This window comes from Primulina eburnea, chromosome 6, assembly GCF_022965805.1.
Source record: "Primulina eburnea isolate SZY01 chromosome 6, ASM2296580v1, whole genome shotgun sequence".
In the NCBI taxonomy this organism is placed as follows: Eukaryota; Viridiplantae; Streptophyta; class Magnoliopsida; order Lamiales; family Gesneriaceae; genus Primulina; species Primulina eburnea.
Window position 1 is genome coordinate 25,083,568 of NC_133106.1, and position 8,827 is coordinate 25,092,394.

The window sequence follows — 8,827 nt, forward strand, 5'->3', positions numbered from 1 at the left end:
AACTCAGATATCTACATGTTTTGTTTTATGTGGAAAAGAAAATTCGGATGGGAAGATTTTCAAAACTGATGTGTATTAAAATATAATTTCTTGGAACACCAATGAAGACTTATGTGTAAAAAAATAATATTTTATTTGTGTTTGTCTCCCCAAATTTGTCTATAAATAGGGGTGCATTGTAGTGAATTGAGATATCACTCATTTTATGAACAAACCTTTGAGTTCATAATATTTCTCTCTCTTTTTTTCCCTTTATTTCTTCATTTAAATATAATAAGCATGCTAATTTCATATTCAAAGTTTTACACTTTGAATAATGAGTAGCTAACTTCCCAAATTTGAGATGAAAATGTGAAACTTTTGGGATGATAATAATGTTATTAAAAGTAATAATCTATGTTTTATATTATTTAACCATTATTTAGTGTTTATGTTATATTTATTTCTTTAAGCATTTTTATACCCTACTTATAATTGGGAGTTTTGATTTATTGTTGCTATATGTTACATTAAATTGTTGGAACCATTTAAATGTTAGTTTGGTATTACCAACTATTTAAAGTGAATGTATCGATTAATTATATAAAAATATATTATAATATTAATTTCTTGGTACCATTTAAATGTTTGTTTGGTTTTACCAACCATTTAAAGTGGATGCCTTCATTTATTATATATCAATATATCATAATATTAATTTCTTGGTATCATTTAAATGTTAATTTGGTTTTACCAACCATTTAAAGTGGGAACCTTGATTTAGTGTTTATATATATATATATATATATCACAATAAATATTTGAAAACATTTATAAGTTTTGGTATATATTTTATACTTATAAGATAATAATATATAATATAATATAAATATGATTATTTAATATATTGGAACCATTTTATTAAGTGTATTTCAACAATGTTCATTAATATTAACTTTATTAAAATACCAAGAGTAGATACTCTAATATCAACTACTTAAATTTAAATTTGAACAATTAAAAATTACCAATTAAATATTCAAACAATTAAAACAAAAAAAAAACAAAATAAACAGATATGGTAGTGGACTTGTAATTACATTAGCTTCCTGTAAATACGATATTCGGACTCACCAAATTACACCACTTGTGGACAACCTGCTATTGGGAGTGTAACAATCAAAGTCGCATCAAGTTTTTAGCATCGTTGTCGGGGAAGTATAATTTAATTTCAAGTCTATTTAATTTTGTTTATAGTTTGTTTTTCTTTATTTGAATTTTTTATTGCTTTTGTGTGTTTTTCTTTTGCACTTGTATGAGCATTGGGTCACGTACACTTAGTGGTCGACTCATTCGAAATAACCCTTTATTTTAACAAAACATGACGGAAGAACACATCCAGGAAAATGAAGATAAAATTCAATCTCAACATGATCATGATAGGCGAAGAACACTTAGAGATCACATGAATCCTACACATACTAGTGCACCTTAATGTCTAGTTTTTCCGCCATATGCATCTCATCTCAATTTTAAGCCTGATATTATCCAACTTTTACTCAACTTTCATGGCTTAGATTCTGAAAATCCATACATGCATTTACGAGAATTTGAAGAAGTGTTCAACACATATAATGATCTAAATTGTAGCATGAACATCATTCGACTTAAGCTTTTTCTTTTTTCTTTAAAAGATAAAGCTAAAACTTGGCTAAAAAATCTTAGATCGGGATCCATTCGAACTTGGGATGAATTGCAACAACAATTCTGGACGATCCACACGAAGCCAACACATCAAAAGCTCATGAAAACTTGAAGGATCTTGCGCAGAAAAATTTCAGCATGCAAATTCATGTTTTGATTCAAATCTTTCATGTTTAAAAACTGTTTTCCTGCATAAACATCATTAAAAAACGGTATATAACAAGATTGAAGCTTCAACAAAGGTTTAGAACATCTCTTTACGTTTAAACTCTCGAATAACCGAATATCGGTGCGATGAAACGTAGAGGATGAATGGACGACGATTGCTAGACGTTTTCTTTACCACAAACTTGTAAAAATTCACCAAAATATTGTAGGTAGATGTGGAGAAGTGGAAGAGGATACTTGGAGGCCAAACCCTAGCTTTTCACGTTTTTGTATGTGTTTTAGTGTGTTCGTGTGTGTTTTTATTATTTTTTTTAAAAAAAATTGCAAATATATATATATATATATATATATATATACACACACATACATATATTCAGATATTCGAGTTTGATATGGGTATGATTTTACTACATTCACCTCCATCCCCATACTCAAAATTCCCCACCCGATTACCGATTATTTTACCCCGTCCATATGTTTCTCCACTTGAGTTGGGTGTGAGATGTTCCGTCGAGTTCGGAAGAAATTAACTCCCTCTGTGTTAGGAATTACATTTTTAAACAAAAAACTAATGTGAAATGATCTCACGAATCAATTTTATGACTATTTACATCATACATAAAAAAATATTACTTTCTATACCAAAAATATTATTTTTATTGTAAATATGAACAAAATTAACTCATCTTAAAGATAAATATCCGTGAAACCGTCTCACAAAAAAACATGCTCATTTTTTAAAAATCTTCAAAGGACTGAATCATACGTAAACATGTATTTAAATGTTACAAATTTCACCACATCAGATTGTCATCAATTTCTCGTCAAACTTTATATATAGATGCATAATTTTTTATGCACTAGTAGATGAAACTGCTGGGATCATGGTTCTATTAATATGCTGGTGAAGCAAAATGCCAGATTCCAAATACTTTCTTATCGAAATCGGGCAATCCTTCTGGGAGCAGGAATAAGAGAGTTTTGAAGAAGATAGTAATCTATCCTCAACTCAAACTTCTACGTGTAGCAGCCTCCGAGTAAAAGAAAATATGTGATGTGGTGAAATAGTAGCAATTGTCCATCACGAACACAACTACGTTCTACGATTCAACAGTAGCACCCTTAAATAAAAAACAATTATATATCCTCAAATGAATGAACCGTGAAATTTTCCTTTTCCAATCAATCTTCGTGCTGATCTTCGTCTTCAGAATCTGCAGGAGAAACAAGGGACACAGTTACCTTGATAATAGAGGGTCCGCGATGCAAGAAGTTGTCATTTTTTTAGCATGCACTCAAGAATAACCATTTCTGATGCTAACTGGAAATTCTTTATGCTGGGTCAGTCTAGATTAAATTTATGAAACATCCGTAAATTAGTCTCTTACCAGATCGAACATCATCGCTAACTTTGCCCCACGCAAGGACTTGCTTGACAAGCATCCGGTACATCAACACCCACCAGTAGATATGAAGAACGAGCAACGAGAAAAGAAGAAAATTGAAGATATAGTAATAGATAGGCCCTTCCACTTTGTGTTTCTCCTTATCCAATGTCTGAGTCACTTCGTAACTGCGTTATAAGAGTAGAATAAGAATGACGAATATAAACGGAATGAATGACTTAATAGTCTCACATGTACCTACAGGAACAAGTGACATGGTAATCTCTCATGTACTTAATTTGACAGAAAACAAAGCTTTATCCAACCAAACTTCTACTTCAAAATGATTCATACAAGTATATGGCTTATTACAGAGTACGAGAATAAACCTTGTGCTCCAAAGGACCCAGAACGGATAATAAATGAGGCGGAGTAGGACCCACGATAAGACAAAAAGCACAAATGAGAAGCTCGCCAAGGCTTCCGCACCACTGTATTTAGACATCTTCCCTACTTCAAGAAACACATCGCTGGCATCATGAAGAGCTAAAACAATTGAACCGACACGCGCAAACCTGAGTCGAGAAACAAAAACTTCTTAGCCGTACTAGATTCCACATCTTCACAAAATACCGTCCTTTTGCCTTAACAAGGTAGAATTCAAATTGTCAAATTTGGAGGTAAATCTGATTTTTTCTGTTTAAAGCTACAATTTCAGTTCCTCTCATCCAACAGACATATCTTATGCTTTGATTCTAATCAAACGATTGAAAAACTATGACCAAACAACAATTGTTTGAGGTGGTGAAAAGCAACAATTACTCCTGTTGCCATGTTTTGCTAACTATATAATGGTTGAAACATGGTGTTACCTAGGCCTACGATTAAAAGAGCCTTAAATTGCATGGTTATCATCAATTACGATATTTTGTACAGTAACAAGTGTTCACGCCTAGACGCGGTCTATTTGTTTTCCTACTTAAAGCTGCTCTTTCTTTTTTTCTCATCCCTTGTTTTCCAAGTCGAGATCTGTTTTCAAAAGTACCAACAAAAGCTGGAAACTTGAACAAACCTTGATGTGTAAGAAAACATAATGAGAATTAAAGTTGCAACATGATGACTCATAGAAACTCCAAAATCAGTCCGCCTTGTCTCCCAAAATATCAAAGCAAAGATGGAGTATACATAGAATCCTCCAGCATACATATAGAGACCCTTCAGTTTCAACCTGTCTACCAGAAACAATCAACAAACTAACCACAAAATAGAGATTCCACGATTTTTTTATAGAATAGAACGGAAATCATACTTGTACATTTGGTCAGGCCAGGATTGGTTTCCAGGTCCAACCCAAAAATATTTGGTGTTTTTGAACCAAGGCTCGTCATAAGTCACTGCTAGGGCTAAAATCTCTGCTGAAAGATAGTAAATACATTTCCATGCCGACTCCTTGAATTTGCGTATTTTCTTTTTACGCTCTTGTGATTCATTTTCAATGGCTTGCATTCCTTTTCCAAAAATTAGACGCCTTCCGATCTTCTGCAACATATTAATAAAGCGAAGTTGAGCAAACTGTCAAAAACAGTAGTTAAATTTTGAAGGCCAAATGTTAGTTTGCAGAGAGAGGAAAAATATTACAACGAAAAAACCGATTCAGATTGGAGATGGAACTTGTGGTTCTCGGCATCACTGGTGATATATATGTCACGAGTCAGTACAAAGACTAAAGGGGAGAGTTCATTTTTCCATGCAATCCATGCAACAAGGTTAGAATATTTTAACAAAAATACAAAAGGTGGATACCAAAAATAAAATAAAGATAATTAGCCATAACCACAGTTGTGGGCAGGCTCGATGTTTCCATTACCAGTTTAGCCTGTGCCAAACCATGATTCATTGAAGATCAAAAGAGGACATAACATGAGAAAATCCCCAAGATGTTCTAAATTTAATGCCTTTTATCTCGATTCAAGCATTCTTGGAAAAACAAAGCTTCATTTGGATAATAAACATGCTAAAACATGATACTGGAACATGCATGAAGGCAAAATAAATTCCCTTGCTAACCAGAAAATATATCCCTGCCAAAACAGACTATTTGGAAGCTTCAAGAGGAATTTCAACCACTACAATGGAATCTTAAAAAATCAATAACATTAAAAATGTTAAATTAATATTGACCCACCTCCGATATGCTCGAACTTTTGGAACAAAGTAGCTTCTAAAATTATATTTTATAGCAAAGATGTCAACAAGTTCAAAACTCCAATAGTTATGTTCCATTAAGTGCCACATGCATATTCATTGGCATTTGTTGTCCAAATTCCAATACATAACCAACATGCATATGCATGCCTAGAATATTTATTCTGGGCTTGCGTTGCTCATCTTTGTCTTACAAATGAGGGGGCATATACAAAACAATTGTTGGTCAGCTTCCCACGAACTTATGATCAGGGGCAAATTGGTTTCTAGCAAATGACACCGGGGTTAAATGTTTCAATGGCGCCTTTAATTAACTTGGCTAATCATATCCAAAAGGAAAACACAAAATTATATTTCCACACAACTTCATGCAAGAAGCCTCCAAAATGTACCACTGTTTATGATTGGGGCTTGTCTGATTTTCCTATAATTTTAGCCTGAATATAGTCGAAAGCCATAACACATTGTTGTGATCTAAATTCAAACTGGGAAGACACCATCTTCAACATTTAAACATTCAATTTACTATCAAGAGTCATCTTCTACGATCTTTCACTCTTTCAGTTTCCTATTTTGACAACTAACCAAATATTACAACCAACAACCGATCCTAAATCAATCAGCGCCACCAAAACATAAAGCCTGTCCAATTTCCTGCAAACTTCAAAAATTTTAATCGCTGAAACATAAATTGAGCACCAGCATAACAATAACAAGAACCAATACAAACCCATCAAGAATAAGCATAACGTTCAATGTGTGTGCAATACGAATAACGCAAAACATCACGAAATACACATTCGGATATAAATTATGACTAAGAAAGAAAATTTCAAAAAACGAAAACAAAAAAAAATCTCAATTTACAAAAAGGGCACGGATTTTTAAGGGGAAAACATACCTCGAAAACAAATCTGTCAAGGAAAAATCGAATAGTAGGAAAAAAAAGCGCGAAGAAAGGTAACGCGATGAAATCTTGATATTGCGCGTAGGATTCTTGCTCCCAGTCCACAGATTTCCTCACCTCAAGAAAACCCATGTTGAACACTGTAAAGAACCCAAACAATACTTATCTATTCGACTACGTGGTGATAACTGATTAAATCTGAGACTGAGATTCAAAATATTTGTTGGGTTCAATGTTCATGCTTCTCAAGTTCTTTGTTTTTCGTCCAGCTAAAAAAAAAATTGGATCTTTAATGAGAATTTGTGTGTGGGAGTTCTTCCCATTGACTTAGAAAATATCAATAAATTTTATATAAAACCCTTTTCAAACTCGTTACAAAAAAAAAAAAAAAAAAAAAAAAAAAAAAAACCCCTTTCCAAACATTCGAAGAACAAATTCCAAAAATTCATTCCCATCTGTATCAATGAACTTTAAAAAAGAAAAGAAAAGAAAATCTACAATCTTAACAATTAAATAAAAATTGTATTTTAAGAAACATAGTCCTTAAAATTTTCATACCAAAAATCTCATTTAATCAAAATTTTAATTCTCTTCATCAATTTTCCTTTCAGTTTTAATTTCATAAATGTTGTCTAAAATATAATTTAACTGGAAACTTATAATCGAGTTAAAATTTTAGAATTTCTCTGGTTAAAAAAACAAGAATTTTAATATAATATATTACGATAATGATTTTATATCGAAAATATAAAATTTATGAGACAAATATTATATTTAAGAATATATTATTCTTAAAATTACTTCAATTTCATAAATTGTGGAAAAAAATATTATTTTCTTGCAAGTTTGATTTAATTTCATTAAACATTAAAGTGGTTACATTAAATTAATAAAAGTGATTTATATTGAAAAGATAAAATTTATGAGACAAATATTATATTTAAGTATATATTATTCTTAAAATTACTTTAATTTCATAAATTGTGGAAAAAAATATTATTTTCTGGCAAGTTAGATTTAATTTCATTAAACATTAAAGTGGTTACACTAAATTATTAATTAAGACTTAGTTTGTTATAAATATATTATCTACTAAGTGATGGTGACCTAAAGCAATTTGATGTGAAATGCGAAACTCGATTTCTACAAATATCTCTCACTACTTTATTTTCATTCACAAGTTAATCCTAAATTCAAAGAAGCAAAAAAAAAAAAAAAAAAAAAAAAAAGATTAAGAGTTTAACTTCATGTTGATCCAATTAAAAAAGAGTGAGCCTCATGTGAGATTGTCTCACGAATCTTAATCTGTGAGACGGGTCAACCCTACCTATATTCACAATAAAAAGTAATATTCTTACCATAAAAAGTAATATTTTTTTATGGATAATCCAAATAAGAGATCCGTCTCACAAATACGACCCGTGAGACCGTCTCACACAATTTTTTGCCTTAAAAAAATATATTGATCCACTAAATTGATAATCAACAATTAATCCAAACTTTACAAACAAAAACCCACAAAATGTGTCATTACTAAAACAAATATTTGTATGATAGTATAGAGTGAGTCTCATGTGAGACCGTCTCACGGGTCATAATCCGTGAGACGGGTCAACCCTACCCATATTCACAATAAAAAGTAATACTCTCAGCATAAAAAGTAATACTTTTTCATGGGTGACCCAAATAAGAGACCCGTCTCACAAATACGACCCGTAAGACCGTCTCACACAAGTTTGTACCGATAGTATAAGCACGCAATGTATATATAGACCATTAATTATAATTAAGCTTAAGAGCTATTTATAAAACTTCTCTCTATTAATTAATAATCTAATCCACCAAAACAACTTGCAAGCCGTCAATTCACGCAGAAAAATTCTTTCACCATCTCATCAAATTCCTCTATTCTACAAGCTAAAATTATATTTTTCATTCTTACATCAAGATTTGATATTGAAAAATCTCTTGTTTTTATTTTTAAAATTTAAATAAATATTAGCGAATTTTTTTATAAACATTTTATTCTAACTTCAAAATCATCCGACATAAAAACAAATAATTTAAAAACTTCAAATGCATAAGAATCCATAAATCGTCAACCAAAAAATCGTAAATCAGTTTTTAAATAACCCAACGAATAAACTTCAAAATAAAGCATAAAATCTTTAAATAAAACATTCTCAAAATTTTTACGTTAAAATCTTAAATCTAAAGTTAATGCGGAAAAGAAAAGTCTCTCGAGAGTGTACTGTCGGACTCAGTCCACTCAAGCGTCAGCGCCTCCCTCAAAATTATCCTCACCTACGATCATTCAAACATAGTGAGTCTAATGACTTAGCACGTTCTAACATACGTAGCAAATAATACTTATACAGGCACATGCAACTTTAAAATAAATCTTTTAGTAAAATAAGCTGGCGTAAAAGCTCGTAAGCATATATCATTTACATAAATCATTTTAGAATATAACATCATA

The 8,827-nt window shown here is 31.3% G+C and overlaps 1 protein-coding gene across 1 annotated transcript; it reads right to left on the reverse strand.

Moving 5' to 3' along the window:
• Positions 1–2,628: 2,628 nt before the first annotated feature.
• On the reverse strand, positions 2,629–6,683 carry LOC140833942 (ASC1-like protein). Its single transcript, XM_073198474.1, has 6 exons — positions 6,343–6,683; positions 4,546–4,775; positions 4,309–4,464; positions 3,626–3,811; positions 3,240–3,424; positions 2,629–3,065 (listed from the first exon to the last, which is right to left on the reverse strand). The coding sequence occupies exons 1-6, from the start codon at positions 6,478–6,480 to the stop codon at positions 3,034–3,036; spliced, it is 927 nt and encodes a 308-aa protein (XP_073054575.1). The 5' UTR covers positions 6,481–6,683; the 3' UTR covers positions 2,629–3,033.
• Positions 6,684–8,827: the final 2,144 nt, after the last annotated feature.

Bases quoted from the DNA above. Each gene is read 5' to 3' on its own strand.
- LOC140833942 (XM_073198474.1), bottom strand. From the start codon at position 6,480: ATGGGTTTTCTTGAGGTGAGGAAATCTGTGGACTGGGAGCAAGAATCC. The intron at 4,776-6,342 runs GTATGTTTTCCC...AATATGTTGCAG, and splicing joins TTGACAGATTTGTTTTCGAG to AAGATCGGAAGGCGTCTAAT. The intron at 3,425-3,625 runs GTTTATTCTCGT...CTTATAACGCAG, and splicing joins TGGGTCCTTTGGAGCACAAG to TTACGAAGTGACTCAGACAT.